General features: G+C 40.8%; 1 protein-coding gene across 3 annotated transcripts in view; it reads right to left on the bottom strand.

Moving 5' to 3' along the window:
• The window catches only part of LOC122647289, a 99,003-nt gene that overhangs the window by 2,139 nt on the left and 81,763 nt on the right, over nucleotides 1-15,101 (bottom strand). For all 3 annotated transcript variants that reach the window (XM_043840706.1, XM_043840709.1, XM_043840707.1), the window contains 4 exons: nucleotides 14,354-15,098; nucleotides 6,021-6,275; nucleotides 5,764-5,946; nucleotides 2,226-2,564 (listed from right to left, as the gene is read on the bottom strand). In XM_043840706.1, coding sequence (XP_043696641.1) covers nucleotides 2,226-2,564; nucleotides 5,764-5,946; nucleotides 6,021-6,275; nucleotides 14,354-15,098 — 1,522 coding nt within the window. The remainder of the gene's footprint in view (nucleotides 1-2,225; nucleotides 2,565-5,763; nucleotides 5,947-6,020; nucleotides 6,276-14,353; nucleotides 15,099-15,101) is intronic.

Below are 15,101 nucleotides of genomic sequence, written 5' to 3'. Positions count from 1 at the left end.
TATAAATCTCGGCCGAAACTTAAAATCATGGGCTCAAGACTCTCATAACTTCACTGACCTGGAAGGTTCTGATTTTTTACTGATGGTTCAGTTTCATTCTTTCATAGTCAAAATTGGTATCCAAATCTAACAAACAGAATTTTTCAGTGTTCTCCCAGAGTAATTCTAATCTGTTAGTTGTTGATTTAAGATGATATTATTTTAACTTGATTTGTTTGTTTGATTTTTCCCATTATCAAATCATTTAGGTTCCCTTTAACCCTAGATTGCATCACACAGTGAAATAATTGCTCACATCCTACTAATTTTTTATTTTGTGAACAGAAACCACAGTGAAAGAAGGATTTGTGAAGAAACAAAAGAAAGGAATACAGACCAAGGCTGAAACCCAAAACAGAAACAATAAAAAAGAAAAAAATTAATTTCCACCAGCAAAACCATAAAACATAAACCCAACCACCCACCCTAGAAGAAGGGCACCTCACCAAACACCACCAACAGATACCGCTCTGCTATCCATCTGATGCAGATCAAAGAAGGATCTGCTACGGCGGGCGTGAGAGAGAATAATAGAAGAAGAGAAGGGAAGACAAGGAGCTGTTGTAGGGCTGTGAACAGTACCCATGAACAGTAACTTAGAAGAAAAGAGAGGAGAGGGGAGGAGGGAGAGGAGATCACAATCTCACTTAAAAAAAAAAATAATTCTATTTCATCATTACATCGTGGAGGGTGCTAGCCTTTACAATCATTTTATATTGCTGAAAATAGAAGAAAACATACTTAAAACTGAACTCTAAACTACCAATCGATGGGCTGAGTTGACAGTCCTTTATTGACTCAAAAACTTATCCATTATTCCTTCCCATCGATCAGCAGCTATGGGAGGAATTCTATCTTCACTCAACCACCTAATACCAACCTAATCAGATAAGGTAATCTCCTATTTTGCGCAGGCTAAAAAGGAGACTCCTTAATTGTCTCAAACACTAAATAACCAAAGGAATAAAAGTCCTAAACTGAAAGGAAAACTATATCCAATTGACCTGTTTATGTAGGTGTGTCCTAATCTGACCATGAAACTGATTTAAGACAAATTAAAATATAGCTGGACTTATAAAGTCCCAAATCCAGCCAACTACTTGCAATAAAAAAATAATAATAAAATAAGATGAAAATAAGCTTTTCTAAGGATTACTCTACAACCTGAACTGCTGACTGGACAGATTAGATAAGATTCCAAATTCATTGAACCTACACAATTCTCACCTCACCGGAAGAAATTGCCCAGTATTCTTCATTGCCCAGGACACTCTCCTCTAAAGCACTAGTAGTGATGCATTCAACTAATTTCTCGTGATAAACCTCCATCATTTTACCATCACTCTAAAGCTAGGAGCCAGAGGCAACATCCCAATCTAACCTGATGGTATCTCTAGATGCCATGCCCTCTCTTGGGTTGATATTTTGGCCAGATGCCATTGCCCTCTTTAGATAACATTGACCGTAAGTACAGAAGTTCTCATTCTTAAAATAATCAATCAATCCATTACAATCACTGAGAGTCAAACCCTATTGTCCATGAAGGGAAACCCAATTGCAAGAAAACCAGTCTCATCTGATTTCTCACCAGATGGAGGGAGTGAAATACCAGAAGAACCTCCAACCCCAAACAAAGGGAACTAGAAACCATTCTCACCACCATCTCCAGATATCTCTGCATGAAATGATTCACCATGACATTATCAAAGGTAAACCAGCGCTCTTCAAATTCAAAAATGTTCTGATGATCATGTATGAGGTTGAACTTTCCAAGACATATACACACTCAGCAATGAGCCATCTATCAAATCAAACATTTGCAGCAGCTGAGAGATCCAACCAAATGGCCTCCTCTAGAAGGACCAGAAAATAAGCAGTCAAATGACCAACCTATGGCAATGGCTGGGTAAAAAGAAAAAAAAAAAAAAAAAAAACCAATCATATGGCTAAGATTACCAGTTCAACAGATCTTTGAACTAAGAGATCCCAATGGGATCCGTTGATTGAGTGGCCTGGACAAATTAAAATGTACAATGTATGAATGATCAAGATCCATTGGTGGTTAGCACCATATTTATCATGCTCTTGTATATTCACATCCCCAATAATTATGCATGTTTCTATGTTACCACAAATATAAAAGGTGTTCAAATATGGAATGGAATGATGTGAGTATAGAAACGAACCATAGCAAAGGCATCAAGATCATGGGGGTTAAAATGCTTCAGTGACGTAAGAACAGAAATTCGAAATCCTCTGATAGACTCGACTGTTCCTGTTGCTGTGTCTGCTGCAGAATACTTCTGAAGAAGAAGTTCCAGCTGACCATTTTCTATAAGAATTCCAAGAATGAATTGCAGTCCATGGGAATTACCAACTCCAGTTACTAGGCGAGCCAAACATGAAAAATCCCCTTCAGACACATAAGCTTCCACCCTGGTCGCTGCAAGGGCTATGAGAACATCTACTCCATCCAGACAGGCAGATGATTTGTAGAAGTGGTGGGACAGAATGAGAAGCTCAACCTGAAACATCATTTTCAAATTGTAATAAAAGCTATATTGATTAATTATAGACACATATATTGAGAACATGAAAAGCATATAAAAAAAGAGTACTGCTGTGAATCAAACAAACAACAGAACACAAGGCTAGGTTGTTTGAAATTGGAATCCCATAAAATAACAAAGAGGATTCAGACTTCAGAGTAAAGCATAGAACTTGTAACTGCAATTAGAATTAGACAGTTAAAAGAAAAGAACAAGAGACTTGAGGGATGTAAATGCTGTTTGTACAATGCTTAGTATCAAACCGAACAAGTGTCAGCCTGCCATATGGATGACACTAAAAACAAATGTCCATGCTCCAAACAATGCAAAATACATAATTCCACCAAAGACTTTATCATAAATGTTTGTTTTCTCATAGGAGCTAACCATTCGTATACGGAAGAGGTTGGTCAACCAGGCCTAAATGTTTATATTTGTCTCTTTCCTCCACCCAAAAAATATGAAGTTACTTAATTTCCTACTAGTACCTTGCATGGGCTTTATCTACTGTCATATTCCCATTTCCCACTATATAACAAATGCCCTAGATTTTACTGATGGGTCCCCAGAGAAAAACTATCAACCACCAAAGGCTTTTAGTGGTTGAATGGGATGATCTCATATTTCCCCTTGTTTTGAAGGAATTACATCAAGGAGGGATCATTGATGCCTATCTCCTCAGTGCAGAAAGAATCAACATATGGGGCCTCATACTAAAGAATTTGCAGTAAAATACATTGGATGTTTTTCTGCTGAAGTCTTTTTACAAGGGATTGATGAGGGAGCTGTGGATACCTAAACTCTTGGAACTTTTGAGATAACCAGAGTAGGTGGAAACTTTTGCTTGGGCTGTCACGAGCCATAGGGTTGTGATGCAGATCAGCTAGACAGGTACTTCAAAAAGTACCGAAGGAAGAAGAAGAAGAAGAACCCGTGGATTCAGGAATTTCAGAATTTTTAGTTTCTCTAGGAATCCTAGTCTCACTGGGAATCCTATTCCTACTCTACAATGGAATTCTATTTAAGTAGAGTTCTCTAGGAGCCATAGGGTTGATGTAGATCAGCTAGACAGGTACTTTAAAAAGTACCAAAGGAAGAAGAAAAAGAACCTGTGGTTTCAGGAATTTAAGAATTTTTAGCTTCTCTAGGAATCCTAGTCTCACTGATCGAACCAGCAATAAATCAGCAATAAGTATTGCACATAACCCAATTCAACATGATCGAACCAATCACGTTGAGATTGACTGCCATTTTATCAAGGAAAAGTTAGAGCAAGGAGTTGTTTGTGTCCCTTTTATTCAGTCCAGTGATCAGTTAGCTGATATTCTCACTAAGGGAGTTAGTAGTAGGAGTTTTAGTTTTATTGTTAGCAAGTTGGGCATGTTTGACATCTATGCACCAACTTGGGGGGAGTGTTGTAATATGGGTTTAAGGGTAGAAATGTCATAAGGGTAATTCTGTCCTTGTACCTATTCAAGAATGTTCCTAATATTATTTTAAATAGAGGCTGTGATCGACTAGACACAAGCCATTTTTCCATTCTCAACACTACCATATTCTTCAAGGAAGTTATGCGGCTACATGGGTTTCCAAAGTCGATTGTATCTGATAGAGTTATTAAGTTTATGATCTATTTCTGGAAAACTCTATGGATGAAGACCAACACAAACCTTCATTTTTCTACAGCCTTTCATCCATAGGCAGTTAGTCAAATGCAAGTTGTTAACCGAAGCTTGGGTAACTTGCTGCGTTGCCTAGTTAATGACTATGAGAAGACTTGGCTGGTCCATTCTTGACATCGCTGAATTTGGGTACAAGCGTTCAGTGAACATGACTACGGGTAGTACTCCATTTGAGACAGTTCTCAGAGTTCAACCAAGTTGCCCTGTCAATCCTGTTCCCCTTCCGCCTCACATGTGCATTAATATCGAAGCGGATGAGTTTATACACCATATCAGTGAGGTCCATGCCAATATTCGTAGATGTTTTATTATAAGTAATAACTCTTATAAAGCGACGACTGATCATTGTCGACAATTTGTGGAGTTTCTTCAGTCTAGAGACATGGTGATGGTTCACATTGCTCCTAAGATGTTTCCTCCCGGCACCAACACGAAGCTCCACCCACGGAAGATGGGCCCCTATAAGGTCCTTAAAAAGGTAAGACCAAATTCTTATGTGCTTGATTTGCCGGCTGACAAGGCCATACACAACATCTTCAACGTGGCTGATCTTATGAACTATTTGGAACACCACTAGGAAAAGCGAGATACAGAGCATACTTTACAGTTACCCCCAGTTTATCCCACCTATTGAGGATGAGATACAGGATGTTGTGGACGACAGATATACTGCCACTCGGAAGGGAGGTGTTAAACATTCCTATCTCTAGTAGGACACTATTATAACTCCTAATCTAACTATCCGATCTGCTTCGTATTCTTATATATTGTTTACTAACATAAGAACTACTGTTGACCATAATTAGACCCAATTCTGTTCTTTATTGGCTGAGATATCTAAGTTCCTGGTTTCTAGGACTTGACTTGCTACTTCTGTAACAATGCTGGTTCTTGAGATCCAACCATGGGATCAAGTCCATCTTTTGGGGAGTTGTTCTTAACCATAAGTGATCTTTGAACAGAATATTAGTTCACATCAGTTTGCTTGATATCAAGTTATTAAATTTCCTTCAACTCTGGTTATTGTTACATCACTGTGATCCTGGTTAATCTGAGTTATTAAGTTTCTAGAGATTCAGTAAGAGTCCTCACTATTCATCACCTAATGAAGACATGGTCGTACAAGGTGAATAGATGTGTGCCTTAAGTGAGAAAGAGTAACTTCTTTGAAACTTACTGATTCCAAAGCAAGCACTATTTATTGCCCCACAAGTTGGTGATCCAGAATCTCTTCAAAAGAGACCCAAAATGCCCAAGAATCAATTATAAGGATGAAAGGTAATCAGATTACTAGTTTGTATATTATCCCCTCTTCACCCCCTTTTAACAGTATGGTTGATAATTTGATATGTCTGCATCTATGAAATGCTTCATTAATCAGCTTAGTAAGGAACATTTTCAACAGCATTTACTTCCCTTTATGATCAGTATACCATTATTGATCAATAAATAAATGTCTCTTAAGAAAATTATCACATTTTCTTATTCAATACCTCACAGGCATGTGGTATTTCCTGTCCAGTAATAACTAAACGCATCAATGCATGGCCAATTTCTGGTTCTGAGGGACAAAGCTCTGCCCACTTCAAGAAATCAGAAACTCTCCACAGAAGAGGAGCCGGTCCCTCTTCCTTTTGAGAATCCATGTATCCTCCACGGTGTGCAGCCAATAAACCCTGGAAAAATATATAATTGTAAATGCCAGATAATTGTTCTATGGCAGAAAAATACAAAGGCAAATGGGAAGCACCTTAAGAAAAGATTCAGCAAGAATTCGAGCAATGCTGGCTGGTGGCATGGAATGAGTCTGCACTAGAAGCTTCGCTTCCTCAAGTGAATCTTGTGCTTTAAGAGAGAGTAGTTGGAGCAGTTCCACTGGCTGTTTCCCAAACGCCTCGGGAAATGAAAGACCCAAGACATTGGCAGCTTTTACAACTGCTATTATTCTCTTACACAATCCACGCCCCCAACCTTCAGTAAACTTGGTTACCAAACTCTCCAAGATCTGCAATCAGGAGTAAACAATTTGGAGAAAATTTTTTATTGTTTTAATAGATAAATAACAGAAAACTTTATTCAAAAAGAATAATGAGGGTAGAAGGCTAGTCAATTAAGATAAAATACAGACCAAGAAAAAAAAGGTGGGACCAGCAAATGTACAGAGAGAACTATAAAGAATACACATTAATCCCTGGTTCTAACACCCCTTGGTTAGCCAATCTAGGCCTCCAATATTAGCAAGATCTTCATGGTTGCCTTGTCGTCTACCTTAAACAAACATATTTGCAGAACAATCTTCCCTCACCATCTTATCTCTATCAAACGTAAAGGCAACATGCAAGACATTGTATTTATGCTCTTGATGAGTCACCTTTGCCATAGTCCATGACTCTGCATCAATAGCTGAACCATCTCTAGTAATAGTCCAACCTTGTCAAAAACAGACCTAAATTGCCTAGATAGCACCCATCAAAGTTTGGGTTCCACTTTCATCAAACCTATGACATACAATGGAGCTTCCCCACCCCCAACAAAGAAAAAAAAAAAAAAAAAGCCGTAGAAAGTCCTCTAATCTCCAACAAACCTGATTCCATGTATAAGAAAGGATTTCTTCTTGGGATGAGTTGCCTTTCCCTATGATCCCTAAATATGCTCTGATCACTGAACCATTCCCCAAGTCTGATGGTCCCACCTATCCCATATAGACTTTGGTTTGCTACAGAGTATAGAGTACCAAGCAAAGTAAAGATTCACAGTTTAAAAACATATTAGAACCTTGTAAACATTCATCAAAAGGAAGAAGACAAAAAGATAGGACTGTTCAAAACAAAGGATGTGAGGAATAAGTCACTGCCAATCCACCTAAAAGATTCAGTAAATAGTTTTTCATTGTAGTGACTGAGGCTAAAAGCAAATGTCTTTTAGAAGATTCATGAGGTAGGGGTGATGGAGAGGCTTTAGATTATTGAGGGAATACCTGATTACTTTACATCATCAGTTCGCTAATGACAATACTAAAATAATTCAAGGTTTTCATTTTCAGTACTGAATGTTAAATTCAGTAAGATGAAAGTCTCTTCTTCTTTTTTTTTTTTTGGGGGGGGGGGTGGTGGTGTTGGGGTAGGGGTGGGGGGTGGATGAGGAGGAAAAGAAAGTTTACTAGAACAGAGATCCAGTTATTCTGTGAGTCCCAAATAGGTTGTCTTCATGGAAGTGATTTTGGTATTCATCCCTATAAGCCTAGCATAGAACTAAAATTCGGAACTCGACCCCAACTCGACCTTGGGAAAAACCAAGTTGTCTCGAGATATCTCGAGATTTCGGTCAAGTTGGTGCATTTTTTTTTTCAACTCGAAACTTGGTTTCGGTGGGTTTTAGACCTAGTTTGGGTCTGAAACTTGGTAGTCAGCCTATTTTAGACCATTTAAACACAATGACACTATCAGATTTTACAAAAACAAAGTCCAAATAGGAGTTTCACTTCGGACCCTAGGTTGGTAGGTGACGACGTACTAAAATACCCTACTCTACACATAATTTAGTAGTAGAAAACAATCATTCAATTATTGTAAAACAATTCTCGATCTTTTGATTTGATTTGGAAAGCCATCTCCTTCGACTTGTCCTCTAAGCTTAATTGCATTCGTCATAGGCATTTTTTGGATACCCCAAGGAACAGGCATATTGTTGTCTCCTAGGGTCTTGATTTGCATCTTTTGCAGTCAACCACCTCTGCGTAGGTCAGGTTGATTGTTCTTTCCCCCCCTCCTCTCCCCCTTCTTCTTCTCTTGTATATTCCCCCCCTTTTTTCCCCTGCCCCCTCCTGGGGTTTGGTAAGATATTTATATACCAAAAAAAAAAAACATTCAATTAATGTAAAACAATTTAAATAAGCATTAGAAATGTTAAAGTAATACATCAAACTGTTTAACAATGTTACAACTATCATCACATAAAATGTGATTGAATCATGCATTTAGTCCCCTCATGACAATCATCAAAATAACCACCACTCCGCATGCCAGCACCACCACCTGTAGCTGAATCAACTCTCCGGCAGGTTGTCCGTTGAAATCCAGAGGCAAAATGAGGCAGCAGCAGCTCACAGCCATCACATGGGAAGAAATGAGGGTCTCGACAGAACTCGATCAAAATATCTCGAGTTCTGTCGAGTTACGGTAATGAGTCCTAGAATAGGAGACAATCCTACTAGGAGCCAGGTAAAATCAGTGTTAACTATGCTGGCCAATTGGGACAGAATAGGTAAACTAGGGCAGAACTAGGGTTAGAATTAGGGATTTGAGCTGGGGTTTTATTTAGTAATGATGTGCAGGTCAAAAGGAAGCTAATGGGATAGGTTTGAATAGGTTTAAACAACTATTAAAATTCTGAAATTTTAGGGTTAGGGTTTCGGGTTTTAGGTTTTAGAAAATTGGTTGAATTTAAGGTAATGGGAGTTTTGGACAGGGCTTGGGATCGAGTTTTCTAAACAAGGAGGAGAAGGTTCGATCCAAATCTGGGAGGGTTTTGATGGTTGGAAGTTCTAGTTCTGGAAAATTAGGGTTTTGGGGGTTTAACGTAGTTGGGGGATTTTAGGGTTTGAGAAAAAAACAGGGACAACAGCTTGGGTTGAGTATAGGTAGTGGTATGGGGGGCTGTGGTCTAAGTTTGATTGAATTCTGATGAAGGAACACGTCTGGACAGAATTAAGATTAACTAGGGTTTTGGGGAATTCAAATAAAATAAAAGGGGATCAATTGGGGGAGGGAATAGAGGATTAGAAGAATAAATTGATTAACAAGTTGCAGCAGAAGTCCACTGAGAGCAGCTTGAACAGGGTTGAAGGATAGAGCCACCTTCAGAGAAAGAAACTCCAAGCTGTTACGGCGTAAGGAGTCACAGGAGATCCACCTGCCCTCCTTCCTTGATAGAACCACAAGGCAACACTCTAGAGGAGCAGCAGCAGCAGCAATCGGCAGCCAACAATTCTGTTTTTCTTTTTTTTCAAATTTCAACTGTGGGGGAGCCTCCCACGATTTGTCCTTTTATAATTAAAGGCCAAAGCCAATTCCTAATACAATCTAACTAGCTCCTCACTTAAAATCGTGGAAGGGACCTAATTAAAACAAAGTTAATAATTTAAAACCCTGAAAAGACTTAATTACCCCTATTAACTTAAATTAAAAGATTCTAACTTAAAACTGCTGATTTAAAAGAAGATTCCTTACTAGCCAATAGGATTTAAGAACCTATTAGCCAATAGGAGCACCTCACTTAAATTAGACCAATTGAACCAATTGGATGCAACCAATTTAAACCGGTTCAATTTAAAAAAACAGAAAATAAACTAAGTATGGAAAATGCAAGCAAAATAAACCTAACCTATGGCTCCCTGATTAAATCCTAAGTTCAGGACTTCTTCTTCTTCCTACTTGGTGCTGCATCATACGGTACTTTTAATGGATAAGATGGGTCGAGATTTGGGTCGACCCGAGATTGAGTCACCCGAGATCTTGACGGAGATAATGCACTTTTAGAACTCGTATTACGTCTCGTCTCGACCCCTTGGAAAACCGAGATCTCGGTCAAGATTTCGCGAGATCTCACGAGTTTTAGTTCTACGAAGCTTAGTCAATTCAGTATGTGGATATCACATTATGTAGGTGCCAAATCACTGCCCAGATGATTGTAATCCACTTGCTGAAGAAGTTTATACATTTCTTCCTTCAGAGAGGAAATGAACAATATATATTTATTTTATTAAATATTAAATTCCTTTAGAGAGGAAATGAACAAAACAAGCTTCTTCCGAATGAGGTTCCCCATGAACAATAACATATTGGAAAAGACAGCTAATCTGATGGATAATTATATGCAGATGATCTCAGAATCAGTGAATTTGTCCCAAAGTTCTGCAAGGACTCTCACAATTGGGACTCTAATACTAAAAATTGTTTTGAAGATTGTATTCGAAATGGCACTTTACTTTTGAAGCACCTAATCCCATAAAAGATGAGGATTCTAGCATGTTGTCACGGACTTAGACCTCTCTAAGCAAACGCGCCGACACTCAACACTCTTGCTAGCACTAAGTCAGCCTTTCTCCACTCCTTGAGGGACTTGGGAAGAGAACTTAGAGAACACAAGAGAGAGTTTGAGAGAATGAACTTGTATTGCTCAAAAGCTTTGATTACAATGCTTGATAGCTCACTTGCTTGGTGTCTTGGCCAAATGAGGCCACCTCTTTTTATAGGCAACCAAGAACCCAAAGAATGCCTAAGATCTTTACAAGTGTCATCTATCCAATGGTTAGGAAATTTCTAGTCTAAGGGACTAGAACATACCCACCCTTTTGTGGAGGATTCTAGTTACTTGGAGATCTCTAGAAGTCTTCTCTTTCTTTATCTATTTACAAGGCTTTTCTAGAACTTTCCTTAACCATCCTTGCTTCTAGAGGTTCTAGAACATATCTAGACTCCCTTCAAGTGTAGAGAGTTCTAGTTCATGGACTTGGTCTTAGCCCAATGTTCAAGTCCATGGGCTTGCAAGTTAGGCCCGTGGGCCTTTGTTAGGCGGGCAGTGACACTCTCCCCGCCTAAGTTGGCGACACCCCTTCTTGGAGGACTTTTGTATATGGCCTGCATGAACGCCTGTATAGCCTCCTCTCGTGCGAAGTAGCAACGTCCATTGAGCTACAACTTGAGTCTTCTATGTCTCTTCTTTATGACCTCATATGGGCCAGTGTATTGGTGAGCCTTTTCCTTGGACACCTCCTTTAGGGACTTGACGAGCACTAAGGCCCCGCCTTTGAAGCTTGTCGGTCGCCTTCTTTTACCAGCCCTTCTCTTCTTCTTGGTCTTGTCTTTACAAGACTGAGCCACATCCACCTTCCCCTTAGGTGGTGATTGTTTGTGCATCCCTGATGGCCTAATGTCCTTACATCCATCAAGGGCCTTTTTAACTGACTTGGGTAGTGCTTCCATGGGGCTGTTTTCCTTCTCCTCGAGCAATGCGGCGAGGTAGGTGTCTTCTCCCATCTTGACTCCCTTCTCTAGTTGCATTGCTGACAAAAGCCTGGGGCCTTCCTTGGTCCCTTGCACCGTCAGGACCATACATAGAGCATCTTCCTCTATGATGCAAACCGTGTTGATGAATGGCATGGGTATGGCCTTAACCTTCTAAGGCAATCCATGCCAAACACCACTTGATAGTCATCCATGGGCATCAATGATAGATCCACGGTGCCTCTCCACGTTCCCATTCGCATCTCAACCCCTCGAGCTATGCCTTGTATGGGACGAGCTTGGGAGTTGACAGCCTTGACCCAACCTCCCTCCTTGGACACCATAAGTCCAAGCTTCTTTGCCTCCTCTGTTGAGACAAAGTTATGCGTAGCACTTGTGTCGACCATGGCACGTGTGGGCTTCCCATTCATGTGTACCTCCACATACATCAACCCCTTCTGTGGAGAAGTGGACCTCCGTCTTGGCCTTGATGGCACTAAGTTGCGTTAGGGAACCCATAAGAATCGGCTCTTCTTCTTGACTCTTCTCCTCGAATAGGGCACTTAAGGCCTTCCTCTTTAGGCAGTCCCTAGCCCGGTGTGGCCCATCACACAAGAAACACTTGTCCTTGGGCTTGAACTTATCCTTATTGTCATGTCGAGGCTTACCCTCCTTGCCTGAAGAGGGTTTGCTACTGCATTCCTTGGGATGATGAGCATCAGAACCTTGGTCTCCCCCACTGTTCTCACCATTGCTCTTTCTTGGCTTGTCTTTTCTTTGGAACTCCATTAATGATTCTACCACTGCTATGGCTGAAGCAAGGTCTTGCACACCACGGCGTTGCAGCTCTTGCGCAGCCCAGTTTTGGAGACCATCCATGAAGTTGAACAATAATTCATCATCGGTCATACTCGGGACATCGAGTGTAAGTATGGTGAACTCCTTTACATAGTCCCAAATAGACCCAATATACCTGAGCCTTTTGATGTTCCTTCTTGCCAAGAAGGTAGCATTCTCAGGATAGAGTTGCCTTTTAAGTTCCTTCTTAAAACTATCCCAGGTATCTATGGTGCACATACCTTTTTCGATATCTGCATGCCATCTGAGCCACCATAGAGTCGCTATATCGGTGAGGTAGAGTGTAGCCGTCCGTACCTTTGTTGCCTCGTCTTCGAGTGCCATCGCCTCGAAGTACCTCTCCATGTGCCACAAGAAGCTGTCGACTTCCCGTGCGTCTCTCTTCCCATCAAATGGCTTGGGCCTTGGTGCCTCCACCCTAGGCACCTCACGAGAGGTAGTGGCTCCCCCGGACGCTGCCCTCTTACACATTGCCCAATCTGGTTGTACTTCGTCGATGCGAGCGTCCATCTTCGCCAATGCCTCCCATACTTGGGCCATGAAGGTGGCAAACTCCTCTTGTTGGGCATGCACTATGGTGTTGAGAGTGCTTAGTAGGGACTCCTTGAGCTCCTCCATTTGACCCACAAGCTCCTCCTTGAGCTCTATCATGTGGCCTTCGACCTCCTCCCCGCTTTGCTCTACAACATCAAGGCGCTCCTTCACCTCGGCCGTTGCTAGCTCCACCCGAGCTAGGCGTTGCTCCATAGCTCCACCAATGTCAAAGGACTCGTCTTTGCCTCTTCGCCTCTCCTTGTTGGGAACGGCCTCCCTTCCACGGGTTTGCTTGCTCACCAACATGTCCACAACCTCTGAAGGGTTAGTAGACATCTCCACCAGTATGTTCCCTTGCAACCGAAGCTCTGATACCACAATTGTCACGGACTTGGACCTCTCTAAGCAACCGCGCTGGCACTTAGCACTCTTGCTAGCACTAAGTCAGCCTTTCTCCACTCCTTGAGGGACTTGGGAAGAGAACTTAGAGAACACAAGAGAGAGTTTGAGAGAATGAACTTGTATTGCTCAAAAGCTTTGATTACAATGCTTGATAGCTCACTTGTTTGGTGTCTTGGCCAAATGAGGCCACCTCTATTTATAGGTAACCAAGAACCCAAAGAATGCCTAAGATCTTTACAAGTGTCATCTATCCAATGGTTAGGAAATTTCTAGTCTAAGGGACTAGAACATTCCCATCCTTTTGTGGAGGATTCTAGTTATTTGGAGATCTCTAGAAGTCTCCTCCTTTATCTATTTACAAGGCTTCTCTAGAAGCTTCTCAAGAACTTTCCTTAACCATCCTAGAACATATCTAGACTCCCTTCAAGTGTAGAGAGTTCTAGGTCATGGACTTGGTCTTAGCCCAATGCTCAAGTCCATGGGCTTGCAAGTTAGGCCCGTGGGCTTTTGTTGGGCGGGTTGTGACAATGTGCTTCCTTCAAAGAGAAGGACAAAAGGATGTATCATCTTTTATCGCATTCTTCCCTCTCCAAGGAGTATGTTTGTACTTCCTGGTTTTGTTTCATGTTTCCTACATCCTTACAAGAAAGCGCCTCAACTTAATCAATGGATGGACTTCTTTACTGGTTTGTGGTTGAGGAAGGCCTATTGGAGGATGTGTCTGTTTGCTCTAGATGAGATTCTATGGAAGGATGTTTGAGGATGAGTTCTCTAGAATTGATGGTGATTCACAAAGCTTTTCATCTAATCTCCATTTGGTCCTCGATCTTTAAAAACTTTATAAGGCCATCTTTTAACGACTCTAGAGGAAGTGGAAGTCTGTTATCAGGTGTATAATCCTCAGCCTCTCATATTTGGGGTTTAGATCTGCTTTCTTTTCCTCTCTATTTTCATTCTCATATTTGATGAGAGGCAAAGTATCAAATTTTGGTTAAAAAAACATCTCAATTTCAACTGGCCCTGAAACTGAAATTATTTCAGTCAAATTGACTGAAGCAATATAAAAAGTACAGTAATCTCAGTTGAAATCACTGAATCAAAATTGAAACCAAAACCAAGAATAATTCAAGTGACCAAATCTGGAGTGAAATGGAAATTCAATTCCTTGTTTAGGGGTTATGTCAAACCCTTTCCCATTGATAAAAATTCTACTGTGACTAAAGGAGGATAAAAGAACAAAGAAATTGCTCCATAGAAACAAATTTAGAAAGACATAAATCAGAACCTGAAGGGGAACAATCTGATGGTGGTCAATGAGTATATCATGTGACTGAATAACCGAAAGGACTTCTGTATCCAGCATTGACACAGATACTTCTTTGCTACTAGGAGTTGAAAAACCTGCGAGCATTAAAGCAGCATCCACAAGTATGAATTCAGATGGGACATGCGCTGGTGACAACTTGTGTTGAAGCTGTTTAGCAGCAATTATTTGTCCAAACTCCAACAGAGATAGAACAGCCCTTTCCAACTCCGCAGGTCCTACTCTTTCCTCCCATCTTGAAAATGAAGCTTCAATTTTAATGTTCTCATCTTGCAACTGCCAGCTGGTAACTGGTTCAGTGTTGCTCCTAGAATTTAGTGAAGAACCAAGACTGTCATCAGGATCACTTCTATCCACAGAGTCCAGTAATGACCGCCGCGATGGCAGAGGGCCTTTGGCTCTCCGTTTCATCTTTGTATATCCTCCACTTGTGGGAGGAGAGCTGGCATCCAAGGCATGTGGGTTACGGATCTGGTTAGTTTCCCTCATATCATTTCTCTCTGCTACTCTGGCCCTCATTGCATTTAAGTGATTATCCATTTTTGTTATGATACTCGCAGTCCGTTCTATAATACTGGAGTTAGTTCCACTGATTAGGGTCCGGGCAGGATGGAACTCTCCATCACTCTTCATCTGTGCTTCAGATTCCACCGCCAAGAGCCATACTCTAGTCTCAATTTCGCGCAGCAGATGCAAAGGATACACTCTG

This window comes from Telopea speciosissima, unplaced genomic scaffold (genome assembly GCF_018873765.1).
Source record: "Telopea speciosissima isolate NSW1024214 ecotype Mountain lineage unplaced genomic scaffold, Tspe_v1 Tspe_v1.0017, whole genome shotgun sequence".
Classification (NCBI taxonomy): Eukaryota; Viridiplantae; Streptophyta; class Magnoliopsida; order Proteales; family Proteaceae; genus Telopea; species Telopea speciosissima.
This window is presented reverse-complemented; position numbering and strand designations above follow the sequence as displayed.